The 24,792-nt window shown below is 39.2% G+C and overlaps 1 protein-coding gene across 15 annotated transcripts in view; it reads left to right on the top strand.

Moving 5' to 3' along the window:
- The window catches only part of EML6 (EMAP like 6), a 251,024-nt gene that overhangs the window by 147,368 nt on the left and 78,864 nt on the right, over positions 1-24,792 (top strand). For all 15 annotated transcript variants that reach the window (XR_010149134.1, XR_010149136.1, XR_010149135.1 and 12 more), the window contains 5 exons: positions 7,353-7,446; positions 18,900-19,000; positions 20,300-20,502; positions 22,751-22,862; positions 23,109-23,236. Coding sequence is in view for 9 of the 15 variants with exons in the window: in XM_063789079.1 (XP_063645149.1) it covers positions 7,353-7,446; positions 18,900-19,000; positions 20,300-20,502; positions 22,751-22,862; positions 23,109-23,236 (638 nt within the window). In the remaining 6 variants the exon portion in view is untranslated. The remainder of the gene's footprint in view (positions 1-7,352; positions 7,447-18,899; positions 19,001-20,299; positions 20,503-22,750; positions 22,863-23,108; positions 23,237-24,792) is intronic.

Genomic DNA, 24,792 nt, shown 5'->3' with positions numbered 1-24,792 from the left:
TTTAGAGTGAGTTTTCTTTAAGTTGGCATTTGAGAATGAGGGCCTATCACAAAAAGTATTTCTACCTAGAAATTTTTAATAATTGCAACTGTAGAAATTAGATCAATAGAAAAAGAATTCTAAACTTTGTACAGAATGCTGATTTTATAATTTTTTTCTAAATTTTATTCAAGTGCTTAATAAGTATAACGTGTAATATTATTAAATTCCATGACTCCACAAGCCTGATTGTTCTCCCCTGTCCCTTCCTCTCCCCGTTCAAGCCCTCACTCTCTCTCATCTATGCTATGGTAGTCATGCTGGTCTCTAATTCTATCCCCTCTTCCTCAGTCCATCCCACCCTCTTCTGGAGTCTCCCAAAAGCATAGTTACCATTGCCACCACATGGATTCCCCTTGGTTGGCTGACTCATTGTGGAGCCCTTGGGACATCCATGGCCTTCCATGATCTGGCCTTAACCTTCCTTAGCAGCATTTTTAACCCACCAGCCCATTAGTGCTCCTTCACATCTGTGTAACTGTGGAGGCTACATGCACTCTTGCCCTTCTTTTGGCTGTGTTCTTTGCTCATGCTGTTCTCATGTGTCTTTTCAAGTCCTCCCGCCCTTTAAGGTCAAGCTGGAAGTTTTCTCTTCCAACTTTACAGGGAGAAATAACCTGTCCTTTTTTCTGCATCCCTTAGCCCTTTGTTGTCATTGCTCTTATGGCACCCATTGCTCTTGTGGCACTCCATGTGGCACACAGTTACTTGTGTCAGCATCTCCCAGGCATTTCACACACAGTAAACTACTTGGCAGTAGAGCCCATCTGTCTGGTCCCCACTGCACATGTCATATTGCTGTGCAAATAGAAGCTACTAAAAAAAGTGAATGACTAAATGAACAAATGAGGTTCTGCTTAATGCACTTTGTCTTGCCTTTCCCTATTACTACTAGAATTTTACATTATAAACCACGTTTGGGTGAAAACTACCTTCATTGCCTGACCAATGCAACATGGGGCAGTTTTTAGTTTTTCTAACAGGCATGTTCTCACATACTGTAAATTACTCTACAAACCTGAGCTGCTGTATCATTATTAGAAGTTATTCAATGCCTTCAGTGATTATCAAATTAGTAAAAATCAAGGCTAAACAGTTTATACTCTACACTGGTGACATGTGAGGTAGGAGAAGGCATAAGTGTCAAGGGAGAGAGAACTCCACATACCACCTGCCAGCTGAATAACACAGTCAGTAATTCACTCAATAAACAGTGAATACAAAGTCCAAACTCCCGGAAGTGTGATGGACATGCTGTTTTAAAATAGGTGTGCTGTGTGTCACTGATAAAGCAGTGAAACCTAAAAGAAGCTGTAATTTTAGTTCAAATAGGATTATATTTCAAAGATACGGATGAATTCCTTCTGCTTTTTGTTCTCCATAGTTCCACTCCTCAGTGGCCAAACTGCCTTTTTCCTAAAATTAATTTTGCTAGCAGACAAATATATGTATACTTAATATAAGTAATTAATATGCTTTAGAAGAGTGGTGAAATGCCCGTTAAAGTAGCAAAAATAAATAACAACAGCTAAATGTTTACAACATTATTGGGAATCCAATATATTCATTCTTTTGGCAGCACTGAAAATTGACTCAATTCTAGCAAACAATCTGGCAATGTATAACAAAGCTGTGATTCAAAATGACAAGTATGAAGATTGTATTTTATGCACATTTCAATGTATCAAGATAAAAGAAAAAATTGAACTCAAAATACCATCTATCACTGACTGCAAATGAGAACGTGCATATGTGTATTAGCATATAAACAAAGTGGCAAGAAATTTAGAGTAATATAAATAGAATTTAATCATTTGGTTATTTCCTCTATAAGAGTTGATTAATTTTCTATTTTTTAAAATCAAAATAATTAGCTCGTGTTATTTTAAATACCTTTGGAAGAAGAGATTAGCAGATCAAAGACATTAACTATGAGATGAGTTGGTGGCAATAAGCTGGTACCCAGTAATGTGGCCTCTTCATTTCAGATAGCTAACATTTCTTCTGGGCTTATTAGTTTTATAGAAGAAAGAACAAGAAATTAAGTGAGCTTAGAAACCTTTTTCCCATAAGGCAGCTCTTCAGATCAGTGCCTGGGTAGAGAAATCAGATACTCTGGAGGAGGTGAGGAGCCCAATTCTGTAACTGCTTCTGATTCCCATCTTGGGCAAATAAATTCCCAAATATGAAATGTTTTGTGCATAAGAAGGGTATTTCAGTATTTTAACAATACAGTCTCCATTCCCCAGATAACAATCACTGGGAAAGAGCCCATTTTTCAGCAAATGTGTTGTTTTTGCTTATGGAAATTCACCTTTTTGTCTTACAGGTTAAGTAGTATGTCAATATATAAACGGTAGAAAGGAATCTGATAGTTTTAGAAAGTACTAATACTAAGGACTATTGCGGAAAAACTTTCACTGATACGTGATTCATTACCATAAATGGTTACATACAGATGAATTGTAGTCATTGACTGGGGGTTGGGGTGAGGGAGTGGGGACCTGTGGTGACTCCTGAAAGTGTGAGCTGAGGCCTGTTTGGTTTAATTTCTATTGATAGTCTATGTTTTAATAATATAGTTTGAGTCTTAAATCCCTGCAACCACTTTATAGGCTGAGAATGGAGATCCTGAAGTTTGGTGGGGTGGCCTGGGTAGAAGTGAACAGTGGCCGATCCAAAGGCAGAACCCAGGTCCATTGTGAGAGCCACCAGGCCTGGGTTTGTCAGCAGGCAGGAGGCATGCCAGGAGTTCTCCTTGGTGTCAGGCCTCCTCCTGCCGCTTCCCTTTGCCGATGCTAGTGTGTACACTTGGCAAGAGTGTCATACCTGGGACACTCAGTGTGCAGGCTCACTTTCTGCTACCTGTGCCCTCCAGTAAGCATGTCCATCTGCCCTTCCCACCCTCCACTGTAACTGTGGAGTGGACATGGTGGTGCATAGAGGCCCCCATGTGGAACAGCCCCAAGTGAAGAGAGATCCCGTTCTAAAACAGCCCAGAAACACATACTTACCTGAAGTATGAACAAGGGCAACTAATGCTACCATCCTTTGGAAACTGATAGAAAAGTGAGTAGCTCAAGTAGAAATGTTGAAAGAGGAGACTACGTAGACCTCCTTGTTTAACGGTGTAAACAGGGCACTGACGTGACACTCATCAGTTACGATTTAGCTAGTGCTCCATCTGTGTGCCTCAGGACTCCTGTTGCTGCCCATCTCTTAGGAGTTAGCTCTTTTGGGAGGTTTTATGGACACCTACTGATAGTGTGCTTGTCTCTTACTAGAGAATAAATTGTCCTGGAAATATAAAGCAGGCAAACAATGCGAAAACTAGACAACAAATTAAGCACAGTTATGTGTGAGGATTTAGATTGTTCTTGCCACTTTTCGAAAGCAAACAAAAGACATTTTTAGTCAAAAACATTTCTTGGACAAAATCTGTAACTGGGCTACAAGGACAAGAAGGAATGAATTCGTATTATCTCAGTTGAGAACCTCTTTTAACTCAGTATTTATTACTGTCTAGGGGAAGGGGAACCATTTTTGTTTTGTGCTTGCCGTGAGGAAAGTGCTTCCACATGAATAGAAAACCAGATTAGAAATAGAAAAGGTCAACCACAGAAGTATTTTCTAGCCTAAATATCAACCATATAATTTTTTTTAAAAGCTTCGTAGAATAATACTGATTTCCATAAGGGCACATCTAAGACTTGATTTCACTGTGTTCAGTAGAAAACCTATGCATTTTTTATGAGTCCTGAATAGAGAGACCAACTCATAATTGTCCGAATAAAACTTTGTCTAATTCACCCTTTACTATTGACATTAAATGCCTTCATATTATTTCTGGACTATGTCACAGACATCCATAATTAATGCATGCTGTGACTGCAAAGATGTGAAAGGACATTACCTAAGAGTCTAAAAACATGGCTAAAAATAAAAAACTCCAACTAACTGGTCAGAGAGTAGATTTCCAAAGCTAAGACCAAGGCTTACAGGGAAAGTGAGAACTGGGAAAGAGTAAAAAGGTAGCCAATTTTATTTCCAAACTGTGTAGTATATACACAGAAATAGCCCACACCCGCAGAACTCGGGGAAGTCACCATCGCAAAAAAGAGGTATGGTTGTTGAGGCACCTCTCGGTTTGCACTGCTGCTTCCATTGCTACCCACAATCAGAATACCTTTTTTTTGGTTTAGAAAGGTGGTATAACAGTGAGGATAAGCTGACAGGGCCTTGCAGAAATTCTCCTAAAATAAAAGCTCACCTCTTACCCCTGCAAAATCAGCTTATCCTTAGGCCTTCTTCAGATGACATAAAACTTTATTATTTTAAATGTATTTGTGCTTGCATTCCAAGAAGAACATAACTACACAGATTTCAAAAGAAAACATGAAATATAGTCAATGAATGCAACAAGACATTGAATATTTGTACAGTGTTTTTGAAATGAACAATTTCTTTAAAAATCTGTTTATAATTAACACATAATTGCAAATGTTTACGGGGTAGAATGTGACATTTCAGTACATGTATATATTGTGTAACGATCAAATCAGAGTAGCTATCACATCCATCACCTCAAACATTTATCATTTCTTTGTGGTGATAACATTCGAGATCTTCTTTTCTAGCTATTTTGAAATATACAATACATTATTAGCTATAGTCACCTTAATATGTAATATAACACCAGAACTTACTCTTCCTAACTGTAGCTTTGTACTCACTCTTGACTCATCATCCAAAAAAAAAAATTTTTTTTTTTTCAGACAAAGTCTCACTGTGTCACCCAGGCTGGAGTGCAGTGGCATGATCATGGCTCACTGCAGCCTGGACCTCCTGAGCTCAATTGATCCTCCCAACTCAGCCTCCCAAGTATCTGGGACTACAGATGCACACCACCATGCTTAGCTAATTTTTTTGTATTTTTGTAGAGACTGGGTTTTCTCATGTTGCCCAGGCTGATCACCAACTCCTGGGCTCAAGGGATTCACCTGCCTCAGCCTCCCAGAGTGTTGGGATTACAGATGTGAGCCACTGCACCTGGCCAAAATCTTTATAGCTATATAACGTAGTACATTCTATTTCAATTCATACCATTCACAGGCATATTCTGTCTTTATCTTCTTCCTCATCATCAATGTCACCAGTATCATCAACATTCATTGAAAACTTGATTAGTGTGAGACTTACAAAGGAAATGTGATAAGATTATTATAAGTCTTAAAAGAGCTTATGATATTAAAAAAGGAGAGAGAAAACACCAATAAAAATAAAATCAAGTGCAGAGGCATGCCAACATAGAAACAACCAGACCATATCAAGAGATGTGGAAAAAGTAATGTTGGTAATGAATAGGAAGTCATTACCAGTTCCTTCTCCTAAATGCTACAGAGGGACCTTGCCCAATTTAAAGCCTGGTAACATTTAAGCATAAGGGGATATCATTAGTTGTTTTTTGAAAGACGTAGTTTATAATAATCACCTGGTGATGATTTAGCCCTTAAGGAAAGTGTTAACGTCTTCATCTAATACTACAGCCTAGTAGCTTGAAAGGGTCACGTAACTTTCAAATCCTTGCCTCATACTTAGTAGTGATGGAGGGTTGGAGAGGATTTGGTTTGTTAAACCAGACTTTTTCTTTCTCTGACTCTCCTTCATCCAGAAAAGGAGGAGACTACCATTTTCAGTTGGTTGGAGGAGGGTCTCTTGCATAAGCAAGGGCCCTCAAAGCATGGGCATTGGTTAGCAACTGAGATGGGGTTGCCAGATTAAGCCAACAAAATTATAGGAAGCTCAATTAAATTTGAGTTTCAGGTAAATAATTTTTGTCGTAAGTGTATTCCATGCAAAATAAGGATAAATATGTAATATACATATAAATATTGCATGGGACATACTTGTACTAAGAAATTAGTTACTGCTTACCTGAAATGCCAGTTTAACAAGGTTTTCTATATTTTATCTGGCAACCCTAATTTGGGGTATACTGCAGGTCTGCCTTTGAAAATACCGGTTGGGACCTCCGAGTGGACTGGCAGAACTGGAAGAGGCAATTTATCACAGACCTGTGTTGCTTTACCCTCATGGCTGGCCCTTGGTAGTCAGAGAAGAGCCCTGATATACTGATGCAGGATGAGCTTGATCACTCGTCTCCTAGCAACCGCACAGCTAGTGGAAGGGAGACTGCTGACCCAGAGATGGTTCTGTGTTGAATCTAGCCTTGCAGGAAGGCAGCAAAGGAAAGGCTTATTGACTATACCTCTTCTTTTGTCTTGAAGGGAAAAAGCAAATTAACTGTATTTATTTGAAATTTAATTGTGCATTCAGTATATTTTTAAAACAATTTTTGGGAAAATAACCTAAATGTCCAAATTATAGTAATCATGGATAATTATTCTTCTCTTAGAGAAATAAATTGTCCTGGAAATGTAAAGCAGACAAGTGATGTGAAAACTAGACAATAAGCCGTTATACATAGGGATTTACAGTAATCTATTCTTGCCACTTTTCTAAACAATTATAAGTAATATTTAATACTAAAGGAAAATGTTCATGATATAATAGATGAAGAAAGATTAGATAACCTGTTCATTATTATTCTGGTATTGTTTTTTCTAAGCACATTTGTGTAAAGATTGGTAGGATATATATCAAATGTTAGCCTAGAAATTTGGAAGATTTAAAAATTTTCTGTATCCATATTTTCTAAATTTCCTATAACAAGTACAACACATTTGAAATAGGGAACATAAAATTTTTAAATTGTAAAATCATCTTTTGAAAGAATTTTTTAGGTTAAATTTAGTTTCTATAATGTTCCTAACTTGGAGAATTAACTGAACCCAGTTTTTAGAGCTGAAAATGGTCTCAGGATCACAAAGCCAAGTGGTACCTCAAGTTAAATGTCATGAGATTTGTTTGTCACAAAATAGACATAGTTTTTGTAGCTTACCTGAGAGTCTCCCTCTAGCTCTGTGTCTCAGAATGTCAGGTCGGCAATTTACTTCGGCAGCCCGTTATGCATTAGGAAGCTCGGCTATCTATAGTCATGCATTTCATTCAGCGAGGTCCATTTAGTATATGATACCTCTTATGTATTAAAATATAACTGTACATGTTTATAGAGTATAGTGTGATGTTTCAGTACATGTATACATTGTATAATCAAGTCAGGGCAGCTGTCACATCCATCACCTCAAATATTTATCAATTCTTAAGATCAATTACTTATTCCTCTTTACAGTGTATGAAATGTTTTGTTTTTTCATGGAAGAAATTTTGACATTTGTGTTGTTTTCATACAGCCGATGGAAAATGTCTGGTGTCGGTTGGTTTGGACGATTTTCACAGTATTGTATTTTGGGACTGGAAAAAGGGAGAAAAGATAGCCACAACAAGGTAAGAAGCTGCCGGGATCTTACGGTATCCTGCTGATACCACGGTTCAGTAAAGGTCAATAGTTTTCATTTTCTGGTAAGATTTCATCTTCAAACTCAGGTGAAATTGACGTAGAACGCTTAGCACCTAAGTGAAAAAATACTGCAGTATTTCATGGTGCCAAACCTGACTTAGAGCAGGTCATGTTTGTTGCGGTGAATCAGAAAATTCCGAAATCCTCTGCAGAGAGTCATTCACCGCTTCATTTTGAGTGGTCTGTGTGATCTGTATCAAAGCACTTCAGCAACAGAAAAGCAGCTTTTCTCAGGCTGGTGCCTTGCCCCTTGTTTTTCTTCTGTCCTAGCATCTGGTGAAGGATTGTCAATGTCACCAGAATCAGAAGCACCGTTTGTCATGAGGCTGCAGCATGCTGGAAAGGAGGCCCCACTGTGTGCATCTGCCACTTGGTTTCAAAGCAGGCAAATTGTTTCCCTAATCTCCCGTCTTATAAATAGATTTTTTGAGACCGACTGCTGTTTATAGACCACCTGTCCTCCCTTACCCCAGCCTTCCTGCCTGCTGAATCAGCACTAAGTCTGAACAGGACTTTCCACTCCTACTTACATTGAGCTCAGCTGTTTGCCCAACCCTGATCAGGGGTCAAAATAGTTGGCAGCCAAGGCCCAGCAATACAATTTATTGCCGAGGCGTGTTGTCAGTGTACCTCCCTGCTCGTTCTTCTCTGCATTAATGATGTCCTTTCTATCTTGCGATATAAAATCATTTTGAAGTTAATAGCCTTGAACCCCAATATTCACTTTTTAAAGTAATATTTTCCTCTACAATATTAAATAGGAAAAAAGTTTTGTGGGGATTTAATGAATGAAGATTTATAAATTGCTAGAGACCTGGAGGAACAGCAGATGGAGGCATGAGGACTCCAACTGACCATCTTCGGAGAAAAAGGGAAGCTTTTCTGATGACTGCTGTTGAGATTGAATTCTTGGCAACAAATGACAGCTCATACATCTGCCTGCCCAAGTGGTTTTTCTTCTGGTCTTTGTTTCTAGTATTCCTCACTGTCATTCTACTCCCTTCTAGTAGTACTCAGATTCAGCTTCTCATCAGAACTCTGTTCCCCCCAGACTAAAATACAGAATTTAAGTTTAATATTTCTGATAATATACCATCTGCCTTTACAGATAATTTCAGGGAAAGCACATTTCTGGATTTCAAAAGCAACAGAAATGCAATTTTCCTGCTAGAAAACCCTCTGCAGCTGTGGGTGGCTCACCAGTTTTATGCCCGAAACATTAATAGAAATGGAACAAAGAAATATTTCTTAATATTAAAATAGTATATATTTTATATACTTGATGGATAGTGTTACTGCCTCTATTTAACACAAAGTTGACTTAACGCCATTATGTTAATAACACAATTCATATTTGGAATTGCTCCCAAGCCTTATGACACATTCCCAAAACAGGATACCTGCAGAATTGCCCAGGAGAACATTTTGGATTGACATTAGCCAGTGCTGTTTCCAAGCAGGAATATCAAGGATTAAAGTTCTTTGGAAGAACAGTAGATTTTACAGTAATAAGTAAATAAAAGTTACGTAAATATCTATTTGCATAATATTAACAATGATACATATTTACATAAATACATAAGAAATTTGGACAAATAAATAAAGCTTATATGTATGGCCTTAGAGTGCTTAAGTAGATAGAAACTTTTAAAAACAGGAGGCCGGGCATGGTGGCTCACGTCTGTAATCCCAGCACTTTGTGAGGCTGAGGTGGGCGGATCTCCTAAGGTCAGGAGTTCGAGACCAGCCTGGCCAACATGGTGAAACCCCATATTTTACTAAAAATATAAAAATTAGCCAGGCGTGGTGGCGGGCGCCTGTAATCCTAGCTACTCAGGAGGCAGGAAAATCGCTTGAACCTGGGAGGCAGAGGTTGCAGTGAGCCACGATTTAGCCACTGCACTCCAGCCTGGGTGACAGAGTGTGACTCCGTCCCAAAAAAAAAAAAAAAAAATTTAAACAGGGGCATGATAGAAGTGACAAAGAAGTAATCCTTAACTGAATGATACCTTGCTTCCAGGGTCATCTAAGCTCCCAAGAGGGCCTAATTCACAGAGAAGCTGATTCAGTCCTACCCCTCACTTTTCACTTCTGTGTCTCGATCACTGCCAGCCTCATTTATAGAGCAAGGCTGAACAATTAACCTGCTTCTGGCTGGCTGTGCTGTTTTGGCAAGGGTGATTGTTCTGTACCACTCATCGCCCAGGAGGTGAGATTTCTCCACAGAGGAGGAGCATGGTTGGTAGCTGTGGTGGCGTCGTCAGCTGTGCTGCTGGTGGCTGTGCTGACGTGTGCCACCTGTGCAACCGGGCACTCAGAAGTTGCTCCTCCCCTGATTGGTGAGAATATTTTAAATGAACCTACTCTTTAGCAGCTCACAGAAACTAGAGAAATTCAGAATTGGACCATAGAGATCTTATTTACAAGATATTCAAGATTTTGTTTTCAAGATCTCTGTGAGACGATCCGATCTGTTTAAACAATTTCCCCGCATGCAATCTTTGCTAATTTTTATGAGTGATTTCGGTTACCTCCATTACAAATGAATTTTTTAGTCTTTTTTTTTTTTTTTTCCTAAAGATCGTTCCAATTTTAGTCTAGTATACAAGTATCCCATTTAAGAACCAAGGCTGATCTCTTATAGAAGTAGTTACAGGGCGTAACATCACTGTCAATCAGGGCAGAATAATGCAATGATTAATCAGGTACATCTGTGCTCCTTTATTTGTGCTTGTGTTACTCTGGTAGTGTGACTAGGGGAACAATGAGTAATTACAGACACTTTTCATCTCAGAGTTTGAATAGGAGGGATCTTGGACAAAAAAGAATTATCAACAAGAACACTTCCCAGGCTAATCTGAAAGTTTTGCTGCTAGAAAGCTTAGGGACAAAGGCCGGGCGCGGTGGCTCACGCCCGTAATCCCAGCATTTTGGGAGACCAAGGCGTGCGGATCACGAGGTCAGGAGATCGAGACCATCCTGGCTAACAGGGTGAAACCCCGTCTCTACTAAAAATACAAAAAATTAGCCAGGCGTGGTGGCGGGCGCCTGTAGTCCCAGCTACTTGGGAGGCTGAGGCAGGAGAATGGCGTGAACCCGGGAGGCGGAGCTTGCAGTGAGCCGAGATCACGGCACTGCACTCCAGCCTAGGCGGCAGAGCCAGACTCCGTCTCAAAAAAAAAAAAAAAAAAAAAAAAAGAAAGCTTAGGGACACACTAAGCTTATGCATATGGCAGGCGTATCGAACTTCCAAGTAAGCACTTCTGTATTAGCTTCATCGCTTGATCTATTTTAGGTCCCTACCTTTACATACATTTAATGACTATGATAGAGTCTCCCGCATACCATATGGGCCCCTTTTCTTTTTCACTTTGTTTTTTAAAATAACACTTATTCTTTCCTCTGTTTTTCAAATAATATATGATCATTATAGAAAAATTAGCAGGGAAAAGCACTTAATAAAAGGAAAATCATCTGTAATTCCACTACCCAGATGTAGCCATGGTTAACATTTTAGCATATATCTTTTAGTGTGTATTTTTCTAGTATTTGTATTCGTTTTTATTTACATGTGGAGTATTGTACATATGCTCTATAACTGGTTTTTTTCACTCACTAATACATCATCTCACTGTGTTCTAATTTGTTACCTGTCTTGTTCTATATTATTCTATATTTGGAGCCAATTTAAATGTTTTTTTGGAGTTAGTATATGTATCAAACATTCATCAGTCTTCCTGTTAAAGGCTACTGCCACAGAAAGGGAGAACAAAATTACACACAGGACTGGGCCTCTATGCAAACAGAGTTCTGAATGGACAGTATGGAAACCAAGTCACCCAGTGTTTAGTTGCCCTTGGCCTCTGGAAGAGGCTCCTTCCTTCGTGCTTGCTGGTGGGTTTATATGGCCCTATGCGGTGAATTCCTTGTGATGGGGCGTGAGGAATCATCCAGTGTTAGGACAGCAGCACAGTGTGTAAGTTCTTATTCTCGCCATCTAAGATCTGACAAACTCTTTGCATTTTGTTTTGCTTACACATACACACATGCACATGGGTGCACAAACACACCTACACTTGCAGGCAACTTCCCTACAAGTTTAACAAGTGTGTATAAGAAAAATGACAGGTATGCAGTGTGTTCTTTATTTATATATTGACATTAGCTAAACATTTACATGCCATCATTAGCCACTTTATAACTAGCCACAACAGAAATAACCTTGGTGTTTTTATGACATAGAGTAGGACAACAAAAGCTCTCACCCAAACTCAAAGTGCTTTTTCTGTTTTTTCACTCAACAACAATCAGCACAGAGACTTCTGTGACCAAACTTGCGGGGATTTCTCCCCACCAGCAAGCAAACAATTCTGTTTGCTGAGTATTCTCTAGTTCCGTTCTATTCTGACACTGTCTACCTGGAGGTAGCCTCAGATGCCACAGGTTGAGGGCTCAGTTTCTGAGACCGTTCCCCTCATCCCACCTTGGGTTCGATTAATTTGCTGGAGTTGGTCAGAGAACTCAGACATACTTACTTCATTTGCCAGGTTATTACAGAGGATGTTACGAAGGTTATGGTTGGAAAGCTATATAGGGCAAGGCACGTAGGAAGGGGCACAGAGCTTCCATGGCCTCCCTGGGTGCACCTCCCTCCAGGGATCTCCTTGTGTTCAGCTATCTAGAAGTTCTCCAAACCCTGTGCTTTGGAGTTTTTACTGGAGGCTTCATTACATAGGCATGATTGGTTTACCCACTGGCGATGGGTGAGCAACTTAACTTTTGATCCCTCTCCCTTCCCTGAAGGTCAGGAATGGGGCTGCAAGTCCCAACCGTCTACTACTGCTTTGGTCTTTCTGGTGACCCATCCTGAAGCTACCTCTGGGCTGGCAGCCATCAAGTCAATCATGAGCATAAAGAAGACCTCCCTGGAGATCCTAAGGATTGTAGGAGTAGTAGGTCAGGAAATGGAGGGGGAGAATTGAAGACCACATATGTATTTTGTAATATCACAATGGCACTAAGAAATTAGATGTAAACTAAAAAGTTCTCAGAAAAAAGATTTTTGTAAATGTTTGGCATTGTATAAATACAAGGAAACAATCTTTTATCTCTAGGAAATATAATTTTCTGTACTTGTTATTTTCATTTTGGTTTAGTCTCTCTAAAGTATATATTAATGATTTTGTATCTAGGGAGATTTTCCTCCAATCAAGAAATCATTGGGCTGGGCATGATGGCTCATGCCTATAATCCCAGCACTTTGGGAGGCTGAGGCAGGTGGATCACTTGAGGTCAGGAGTTGCGGATCAGCCCGGCCCCCGTCTCTACTAAAAATACAAAAAATTAGCTGGGCATGATGGTGCTGTAGTCCCAGCTACTTGGGAGGCTGAGGCATGAGACTCATCTGAGCCCGGGAGGCAGAGGTTGCAGTGAGCCCAGATTGCGCCACTGCACTCCAGCCTGAGTGACAGAGTGAGAAGCTGTCTCAAAAAAAACCTGGCACGGTGGCTCACGCCTGTAATCCCAGCACTTTGGGAGGTCGAGGCGGGCAGATCACCTCAGGTCAGGAGTTTGAGACCAGCCTGACCAACATGGTAAAACCACCATCTCTACTAAAAATATAAAAAATTAGCCAGGCATGGTGGCACATGCCTGTAATCCCACCTACTCAGGAGGCTGAGACAGGAGAATCACTTGAACCCGGGAGGCGGAGGTTGTAGTGAGCCGAGATCGTGCCACTGCATTCCAGCCTGGGCAACAAGAACGAAACTCTGTCTCAAAAAAAAAAAATTTTTTTTTGGATGCTTAATGTTTTTATGGTTATCTGGTTGATTTCTTCTCTTGGTGTTAAACACATTTCGTCTTTAGACCTTTTTCTCCCCGAATTGTTAACGATATGTCCAGTAATGTATCCTAGCTCCAATATCCATATTCACTTTTTGATTTTCTTTTTTTTTTTTTTTTTTTGATGGAGTCTTGCTCTTTCTCCCAGGCCAGAGTGCAGTGGCGCTATCTCGGCTCACTGCAAGCTCCACCTCCCAGGTTCACGCCATTCTCCTGCCTCAGCCTCCTGAGTAGCTGGGACTACAGGCGCCAGCCACCGCGCCCGGCTAATTTTTTGTATTTTTAGTAGAGATGGGGTTTCACCGTGTTAGCCAGGATGGTCTCGATCTCCTGACCTCGTGATCTGCCTGCCTCGGCCTCCCAAAGTGCTGGGATTACAGGCGTGAGCCACCACGTCCGGCCCACTTTTTGATTTTCAAAGAGTCAGAGCCCCAAAATTCCATCTCTTCCTTGCCTCTTATCGTAGGGTTCACATTCATGTAGCCATAATGGATCAAGAGACAGTCTATTCTTTTTATTGTGGAAAATTTCAAAGTTATGCCAAAGTAGAGGGAATAGCATAATGAACCTTCTGTACCCATCACCCAACTGTGACAATGATCAGCATCCTACACATTGCACAAATGTTTCCTTTTTTTTTTTTCTAAACCTTTTTTTTTTTTTTTTTCCTTGAGATGGTGTCTTGCTGTGTCACCCAGGCTGGAGTGCAGTGGCGTGATCTTGGCCCACTGCAACCTCTGCCTCCTGGGTTCAAGTGATTCTCCTGTCTCAGCCTCCCGAGTAGCTGGGATTACAGGTGCCTGCCACCACGCCTGGCTAATTTTTTGTATTTTTAGTAGAGATGGGATTTCACAATGTTGGCCAGGCTGGTCTCTAACTCCTGACCTCCTCAGGTGATCCGCCCACCTCAGCCTCCCAGAGTGTTGGGATTACAGGTGTGCGCCACCGCGTCTGGCCTCTTTCTTTCTTCTATTATTCAGCTTCATCTTTTACATTTAGATCTGGTGAGAATGGAAAATGGTGCAGCAACTTGGAAAACATTAGTGCCTCAAAATGTTAAACACAGGCCTCCAACTTCTCCACATTCTGGCCAACACTTGTTATTGTCTGTCATTTTTATTATAGCCACCTTATCAGTGTGAAGTGGTATCTCATTATGGTTTTCCTAATAGCTAATGATGTTGAGCATGTTTTCCTGTGCTGACTGGGTATATTTTCTTTGTAGAATAGAGTGATTTGTCTTTTTATTATTGAGTTTTAAGAGTTTTAATATATTTTGAATATAGGTCCCTTATCAGATATATGATTTGCAAATAATTTCACCCATGTTCAAGTTTTTAGGCAAGAATGCTTTATAGGTACTTCCTGTCACATCAGAAAAGATAAAATCGGTGGTATACCAGAGAGTAGGGAGGCAGTAGGCATGGTCCTTCCCAGGTGCAAGCAATAGGGGTATATTATCTGTAGAGAATTTGAAAATAACTAAAAGCCATACTGCTTTTTATTATTCCCATTATCTGGCAATTCTAAACAATGTTAGTGATGGAATTCCTTCCCTCCAGGATGGACCACTTCCCCTGCACCACCCTTTTGTACACTACTGCCCAGAACATCTAATTTTTCTGCTGTCAGTAATACTCAGCTCAGTTGGTGGGTTCTGGGAGCATTGACCTGATCCTTTCATTATACAGCTCCCCATCACCACATTTTCTAATGGTTGTAGCATCAGCTGACAACCTTGGGCTAAATTGGTTACTTAGTTCAGGGTTCAAAGTGGCAATTTTCTAATTTTATCATTCATTCTTCATGTTAGCTAGAATTATTTTATAAACAATTTTCCCTCGTGAACCATTTGGTTTCTCTGAAATATAATTCTCACAGAAAGTGATTCTTTCAATGTTAGGGTTATTTGAGTTTTGTCTATAACTTGCTGATTTTTTTCCCAGTTTGTCATTCATCCTTTGAATTTGCTATGGTGTTTTTCATCAAGCAAAAGGTTTATATTTTTATGTGGTTAAATTTATTAATCTTTTATTGCTTTAAGATTTTTGTATTTAGAAAAATACTGCCCATTCTCACATTAAAATGAAATCACCTATTCTTCTAATGTTCTATGGCTTCATCTTTTATATTTAAGTCTCTAAATAGTTTAGAATCTATCCTAGTATCTGAGGAACAGGTCCAGCTTTCTGTTTTTTCCATATGGCTACCAAGGTGTTCCATTTTTTTCCCTTTTTAAATAGATTTTATATTTTAGAGTGGTTTTAGATTGACAGCAAAATTGAGCAGAAAGTAGAGAGAGTTCCCATTACCTCCTGCCTCCTCATATGCACAGCCTCCCCTACTATCACCCTCCTGCACTAGATGGTACATTTGTTACAATTCATGAACCTACCTTGACATATCATTATCACCCGAAGTCCGCAGTTTATATTAGCATTCACTTGTTTTGTACATTCTGCGAGTTTTGACAAATGTATATTGACACATATTTATCATGATAGTGTTACCAAGCTAGCAATGGCCTTGCTGCCCAAAAAGCATAGACGCCAATACTATGCCACCAGCTTTTGTGAAAAGAAAGACTTTATTGCAGTTTGACGGGCAAGGAGACAGGAGGCAATGCTCAATCTCTCTCTCGAGCTGGGGGCTGGAGCAGGATTCATAGCAGAGGGTAATGAGGCATGATCTGATTGGATCTTATAATGCAGTGTGGCCGGGAGACATGATAGGACTGGATCATGCCATGAGGTGTGTAGTTCTTAATTTGGTCCCTGTTCCTTGGGCCAAGCACTAAGGTTCCACCCATGGTTGCATGCTTGGTTCATCTGGGCATGATCAGGTGATATAACTTGCAACCTGGGTTACATGATAACTGAAAACCAACTCACCATTGTGTTATATAAAGTTGAACCAGATTGGGCTGATTCTGCAGTTACAACAGTATATTCAGAAGAGTTTCACTGCCCTAAAAGTTCTTTGTGTTCTGCCTATTTATCCTTTCATCCCTCCCTCCTCTGTATACTGTGGCAACCACTAATTTTTTACCCATCTTAGTAGTTTTACCTTTTCCAGAATGTCATATAATTGGAACTATATAGTATGTAGTCTTTTCTGATTGGCTTCTTTTACTTAATGATATATATTTACATTTCTTCCATGTGTTTTCATGATGTGGTAGTTCATTTCTTTTTAGCGCTGAATAATATCCATTGTCTGGATGTACCACAGTTTGTTTACCCATTCACCTGCTGAAGGACATCTATGGTGCTGCCACATTTTGACAAGTATGAAGCTGCTATAAATATCCATGTGCAGGTTTCTGTGTGGACATAAGTTTTCAGCTCATTTAGGCAAATATCAAGGAATGTAATTGCTGGTTGTATGGTAAGAATATGCTTAGTTTTGTGAGAAATTGCCAAACTGTCTTTCAAAATAGCTGTATCATTTTGCATTCCCACCAGCAATTAACAAGAGTTCTTAGCACTCCACAGACTAGCCAGCATTTGGCATCAAACACCATTTATTTTAAAAGTTTATCTTTCTTGCTATTTATGTAAAACCTTGTCTTTGTTATACACTACATTTTTATATTCATTTGTGTCTGTTTCAAGATTTTCTGTTTTGCCATTTGTCAGTCAACTCATACACAGGTACTATACTGTTTTAATTATGGAGCCTTTATAGATTGTTTTAATACCTGGGAGAGCTACTCTCTGCACTCTGCTTTTCTGTTTCCATTTTCCTGGTCATTCCTGCTGGCTTACTCTTCCATGAGAGCTTTAAAATCAAATTGTCTAACTCCAGATTAAACACACACACACGCCATGGTCTTTTTATTGGAACTAAGTTGAATTTATAAACTAAGGGATAACTGCTATCTTTAGGATTCAGTTTTCCTTTCCAAGAACATGGGATATAGTTCTGTTTTTTAAAGTCTGCCTTTTTAATCTTACTTATCAGGTCTTTTTTTCTCTCTTCACTTTTATGTTACATGTATCTTGTTGAGTTTATGCCTTGTTATTTTTATTGTTTATAAATAGAGTCCTCTCCTCCATTATATTTTTCAACCAGTCACTGTATATACAAAGTTATTGATTTGGTATTCAATTTTATATACTGTACCTTTACTAAAATGTCTTATTTGTAGTCATTTTAAAATTTCCTTTTTAATTTTTTAGACATATATCCTTTGCAAATATGAATAGTTTTAGCTCTTCCATTCCAGCTCTTGTGCCTTTTAAAATCTCCTCTAGTTGCATTAGTTTATATGTTCAATACGATGTTAAATGGTAGTGGTAATTATCCTGACACTATTGGGAATGCCATTAAGTAACAATCCTTTGAGTGTGCACACACAAATATGACGAATAAGCTATTCCAGCGTGTTCTATCTTTAAAGAAAAGATAATGGCACATAGCATGTTTGGAGAGCCAGCCTATATGTAGTTAGCTTGAATAAATCTGGGTTTCTCAATGACAAAGTACAGGGAAATACAAATGTCTAAAGGACAAGTCTGAAGCATCCTTTAATTTCTACTGTATTGGGTGTTGAGTGGTTTATTTTTTAAATCATGGGTGAGTGTTAGATTTTTGTCAAATACCTTTTCAGCATCTGAAAATGATAATATGATTTTTCTCTTTACATCTATTAATATGATCAATTGTATTACTTGATTCCTTAATATTGAGCCACCCTTGTGTTTGGTCCTAATGTATTATTTTTAATATGCTTTCAGATTGTTTGCTAATATTTATGATGTTTGTATCTATATTCGTTGTAAGACAGATCGGTCAGTCATGTTCTTCTTTTTAATTGCTTTTTTTACATTATTAAAATTATGTCCTAACATATCAAAGACCATCAAATAGTCCCTCTCATGCTGTGAGATGCCAAGTCTACAGCCCAGGTGTACAATGGAACTTTGCATTTATGTTTGTCCTTCTGCCCCTTGGGTTATAAACCTACCTCTCTGTGCAGCATTCCAAAGTGCCTCGAATCAATAGAAGACATCCTTTCTCTTTCCATAGCTGTGGGTCCAGGGCTTCAACTTCTAAACAGTATGTTTCCAGCTGAAAACCCATTTAACCCAGAGCAATTCTTTCCACAGCAAGAGTGATTCATGTGAAGCTTTTCGTTAATATTCTCTTTCCTCCTGCACAAGAGGAGGAAAAGAGAAGTCAATACTATCTCTTTCCTTCTGCACATCCCCAGAATTACTTGCAACCCCACAGTGGTGGCATTAATTTTATCTTATGGAGACATTACAATATGTTTTAAATATTTCATTACTTTGCTTAAAGTATAAGTAAATAAACTTTGGCAGCAATGTTAGGATAAGAAGAAAGGGTTCAAACATGCAAAGAAAAGCCAAAGCTCGTTATTTTAATGTAGATGCCTGTGTGGATTTTAAACCATTTTCTAATTTAATGGTCCTGTTAGATGTGCTTAAAATTAGACCAAATGCATGCTTTTAATAAAACTGTTACTGCTTCCATCCAAACTAGAATCTTATTTCCTATTTGTCTCTTACAGAGGACATAAAGATAAGATATTTGTGGTAAAGTGTAACCCACACCATGTTGACAAACTGGTTACAGTTGGGATAAAACACATCAAATTCTGGCAACAAGCAGGTACTGTCGTTTGGCTTTATCATTTATGTGATTGAGAGCTTTACCCTAGCTGGAAAGAAAAACAAAACAAACTGTTGCTACTACCTCGCTTGTCTCTGCAATCTAAAATAAAAATGTGCCTAAAAAAATTATCTCCCAAATTCGCTTAGAACGCTTGAAGCTTAGAACACTCTGTATGACGCTGTGCATATTCATCAATACCTAGAAAGCTTTGGAAAATGTTCTGCTGTGAAAATAATCATTTTTATATTTAGTCATCTGTTCTGAAAGCAGTAATTATGTTAGACTACTGCACAGGAAATGAAATAATCATTTTGGTTGAGTGAATAAAATTTTATCTATTTGGATGGTTCCTTTATTTATCTATTACTGAATTTAAACCTGAATTAAACCCTGAGTCTGCCCACAAATAGGTGGTCCAATAAATATTGGTGGATTTAATGTTGATAATAATGATGAGTAAATAAGCATGAGAAAACATAGAGGATATCTCATTCTTCTCACTAATAAGTCAGACTTAATACAATTGAATCTGAATTCTTAGTATCAGCTTTGGTGCCAAGCCCTAACTTATTATGCACAAAATGTGAATAAGGTTCTGTTCCAGTGCATTTTGCTTTTAAAAGAAGGTAATGCCACCCAGTATGTCTGGAGAGCCAGCCTGTGTGTAGCTGTCTTGAATAAAGCTGGGTTTCTCAGTGACAGGGAGTGTGGGGAAATGTGAATGTGTAAGGGACAAATCTAATGGCTTGTCCCGTATACTACCTTTTCCTACAAAACAATTCTTTTTTCTCACCCCAAAATAGCTGTTATAAATAAGCAGAGCATATATAACATGCTTATATTTTACATCTACAGTCAGTACTATTTTTATTGTTTTTGGTCAGCATTCATGAAGACTTTGCTTGCTCCTTCAGGCACTTAGTCACTCTTTCTCTTGGCTGACACAGAACTTGTGCTGAGCCTCAGTTAGATGCATGTCTTGGACTGAGATGCATATTGATTCCTCTCTCCAGCCAGACTCTGAGTTCCTTGAATACAGGAACCCTCTTTTCATCTTCATATCCCAACAGTGAGCGCTGCACTTACCACATGTAGGGATTCCGTAAACACTGAGTTAATGAATGAATGAGAAATACTCTTAGAATATTTTTGTTCGTGATGTTCTCTGTCACTTTTAGACATCTTTACATAAATACCTAATGAGAGACACCAGGTTTCTCATGGAAGTAGTCCTTCTACATGCTTATAGGAAGTGCCAGATTTTTTAAAGTAATAACTGTTCCTGGTCCACTCTAGGTGGGGGCTTCACTTCTAAAAGAGGAACTTTTGGAAGCGTTGGAAAATTGGAAACAATGATGTGTGTTTCTTACGGACGAATGGAAGATCTAGTGTTCTCAGGAGCAGCTACTGGAGATATTTTTATTTGGAAAGACATTCTACTACTGAAGACAGTGAAAGCTCATGATGGGCCTGTGTTTGCTATGTATGCACTGGATAAGGTATGGCCTGTGTATCAGCATTCATTTTCCTCATCAGCCTTCTAAAATTATAAGGTAGTCTTAGGATGGCCCAAGAGGATGCCTGTATCTAAAACAGGCCTGTCTGAATTAGGAAGTCGTTGTCATGAAGCTCAGTCAAGAGACAATAGGGAGGAAAGCAAAGATATTTTTATAATTTCGTTTACAGTTGTTTCTTTATATGCAACTTCTCTGCACTTTTTCCACACATGCTCTTCCTGGCGCCCACTCATGAGAGCCCCTTAAGAAGTGCCAGGATAAATGTGGACACTTAGCAGCAGAAGAGTCCTGAGAAATACTTCAGCGTTGTCTTCCTCCTTGGTGACACATTGGGCAGAGACCTGAAAGTACCAAATGGTTACATTATTGTTCCAGACGTCCATTTGCTACGATAAATTTGCATCCATAACCAACTTGCTCCTGTGTAGAAAGGCTCAGCTTTAACAAGAGTGTTAGAGTGAAGGCTGTTCATTGGCCATATTACAATTCAAGCTCATCATAATTGCCCTGGTCTGTCTACTTGCCTTGCGGTGTCCCTCTACAAAGATTACACTTACCTTCTCTCAGTCTGTTTTTGCTGCTGTAACAGAATTTCTGAGACTAGGTACTTTATAATGAACAGAAGTTTATTGGCTCACAGTTCTGGAGGCTGGGAAGTCCAAGATTAAGGGGCTGCAACAGGGAAGGGCCTTCTTGCTGTGTTACCCAATGGCTGAAGGGGCAATAAGAGTGGGAGGGTCCGAAATCATCCTTTTGTAATGAATCCACTCCTACAATAATGGCATTAATCCATTCATGAGGGCAGACCCCTCATGGTCTAGTCAACTCTGAAAGTTCCCACATCTTAATACTGTTACAGAGGCAGTTAAATTTCAACATGAGTTTTGGAGGGGGCTAATATTTAAACCATAGCACCTTCAGTGTTTTAAAACACTTTATTCAATCAACTTGCCAGCAAATATCAACTTCTTTTCAGTTATTTCCACTTTGCTGGTAGTACCACTTCATCTGTGCCCTCTGACCTCCAGTTGAAGCCACCTACTACTCCTAACCCATGTCTCAATTTTCTTTTACCTGTCCTTAGGCAAATGTGTTGATTCTACTACAAAAGTAGGTTCTTGTTAGGTATGCAACTGTAATGGTTGTTTTGGTGGCAAAGGTGTTTTTTTTTTTTTTTACTGGTACATATGTTTTTGGTTAAACTGCAAGTATTAGAAAAGATTAAAGAAGAATAAAGAATTTCTGTAGGCCCAGAAGTAGATATGGTGTAACTTGTTTAAGCTCTTGTTGTTTGGTAAATTAAGCTGCAAAATCATAAGAAAAGACAAGGATATCACAATATAATATATTGCATTTAAATTTAATTTGGGGATTGAATTTTCCTGGGTACAAATTCTATATAAGAATAAGGATATTTAGTGTTATACACTTGGAAATATTATTTCTTTGTAAACTTCATAAAAATGCATTAAATTAAAAGTTGCTAAGAAAGCAGTGAATTACTCAGCTTTTTTCTTAGAAAAAAAAAAAAACCTCTAAGAACAGTTGGTATATATAATAAATTACCAGAAAGGAAAACTAGTACAGCCAAAAAATTATAAGCTTAGAACAGGAATAAAGATCACTGTTCAGTAAAAAATATCCAATATGTTAAGCTTTTTACTTTCCAGGTTTTTGTAAAAATTAATCTGGATTTTAATTATGGAAATTGTGTCTATTGAATGAAATAGGATAGTTTCATTATATAAAGTACCTAAGCTACTCTTAATAAATAATGATGTTTTCTTCTGGACATGACTTTTATTTTTAAATGTTTAACAATAATTTTAAACTGTGATGTTAACTTCAATCCATTTGGTCAGAGTATGTGAGATACCAGAAACTCTGCTAGGTTTTGAGGCTGGTTCCATTCTGTAGGAACCACATTCTGGTTGGGAGACTGGGCACAAGCAGAGCCATCCTTGATCAGTGGGCCAGCTGCCAACCATTGTTCTGAGGAGAGTGCAGTGGACACATGATGAGAACGTGCTTAATCTTGCTTAGGGAAGTATGGGAGAAATGCTCCCAAAAAATATTATTCGAACATTGTTATCACCAGAGTTTTCCATCTCATATATTTAGGAAGGTAACATCCACAAAGCTTCCTTACATGCGGGGAATCCTCCTGGGGCCAAGTGGGTAATTGGTCATTTTGATGTGTATATAATACCTCTCATGTGTGCCTTCACAGGGCTTTGTAACAGGTGGAAAGGACGGCATCGTGGAGCTCTGGGATGATATGTTTGAAAGATGTTTGAAGACTTACGCCATTAAAAGATCAGCATTGTCGACTAGCTCAAAAGGTGCCACTCCCAAACATGTAATAGAGATCTTTGTATTCATAGGGATGGAGAAGATTGTACTAAAGTTTTTAGAAAACTATTAGCAAATCAATTTTCTCCCTCTTCCATGTTTAGAACTCTCTTCCTCTGGTAGAAATGTCAAGGCTGACTGCCTAGTACCTAGTTCTTTGGAGCTATAAAAATTGAATTTATACTAATAAGCAGTTGTTTTTGTTATTGTGTTAAATATACCATCCCCTTCCCCAGGCTTGCTTTTGGAAGATAACCCTTCAATTCGTGCCATCACTTTGGGACATGGACATATCCTGGTGGGAACAAAAAATGGAGAGATTCTGGAAATCGATAAGAGTGGTCCAATGACACTGCTTGTTCAGGTACTGTTTGTATGTATTCTAAACTGCAGTTCACATCAGGGCTGGGACTAGGGTGAGGCAAAGTTGATGCTTAGGTTGCAAAACTTAAGGAGGCGCTCACTCTCAGGGTTGCACAAGAGTTGAACTAGTTACCTATTGCTGTGTAACAAATTGCCACAAACTTAGCAGCTTAAAACAACACACATTTATTTTCTCACAGTGTCTGTGGATCAGGAATCTGAGCACAGCTTAACTGGATCTTCTGCTTAGTGTTTTATAAGGTTGCAATAAAGGCCAGGGTTATGGTCTCATCTGAGGCTAAACTGGGGAAGATTTTTCCAAGCTCACTCATGTTGTTGGCAGAATTTAGTTGCTTGTAAGTGTAGGACTAAAGGCTTTTTTTTTTCTTGCTGGCTGTTGGCCAGAGGCCATTTTCATCTCCCAGAGGCTGCCCACAGTTCCTTGCCACATAGGGTTTCCCAACATTGCTGCTTTCTCAAAGCCAAAAACAGAGGGGAAAAAAATAGACGCTACAATTTTATGTTACATAATTAGGTCATCACATATGTGGAATCATAACATTCCATTGCCTTTGCCATATGCTGTTGGTTAGAAACAAGTCACAGGTCATACCACACTCAAAGGGAGGTGATTATGCAAGAGTGTGAAAACACAAGAGGAGTATGAGGGTCACCATCACTGGCCACCCTCTGGCCACCAGTTATTCATGTCCCTACCACATACAGAATCCTTTACCTCCACCTCCAAGGTCCCCAAGAGCCTTATCACATTACAGGATCTGCTCAAAGTCCAGAATCTCATTATCTAAATTGGGTCCAGGTGTGGAAGAGGTGCCTTAGATATAAGTCCTGTCAATCTGTCCGTCCATAAAATGAACAAGACAAATTACCTGCTCCCCACATGCCAGATGCACCCGTGCCCCTTTGGAATGTGGGCCTCACTATAGTCTCAGCCTTGATCCCCATAAGCAAATTGCATCCTCCTTAGTCCCTGTCTTCCCTCAAAAGTCATATTTAGGTAAAATTGAACTAAAATAAATGTAACAGAACCTTTTAGGAGCCAAGAAATGATAAAATCTCACCTCAAGGATGGGGATGTGGTAGGATGTGGAGGTGCGTTAGGTAGTCCTGCCCAGTTTGGTGATGGATAAGACCATATTTAGGTGGAAGAGGCATGGTGAGGGGTGAAGGATGTGTGTTCAGAAGTTGGAGAGAAAAGAAAATGCACTGATCATATAAGCAGTCAGAACTTCCAAGATTCCAGTGCAGGAGCTTCCCATCCTTGCCTTGATCTCTGAGTGATTGATGCCTGCAGGCTTGCTGTATTACGAGTGAATCCCCAAATCCCACTGAGAGGGTCCCTCTGACTTACTGTATCATGGAAACACATGTGCATATACACTATGGCTCAGGACACTGCAAGGCTTTAAAAACACAGGTGCCCAAATCCCACCCTGGATATCCTGAACAAATCTGTGTTTTTAAAAGAAAAAAATCTATGTTAAAAACAAACCTCGAAGGCTCTGCAGCTGGTCGTGCCTTGCAGCCAGGCTGGAG

Source organism: Pan troglodytes, chromosome 12 (assembly GCF_028858775.2).
Source record: "Pan troglodytes isolate AG18354 chromosome 12, NHGRI_mPanTro3-v2.0_pri, whole genome shotgun sequence".
Lineage (NCBI taxonomy): Eukaryota > Metazoa > Chordata > Mammalia > Primates > Hominidae > Pan > Pan troglodytes.
This window is presented reverse-complemented; position numbering and strand designations above follow the sequence as displayed.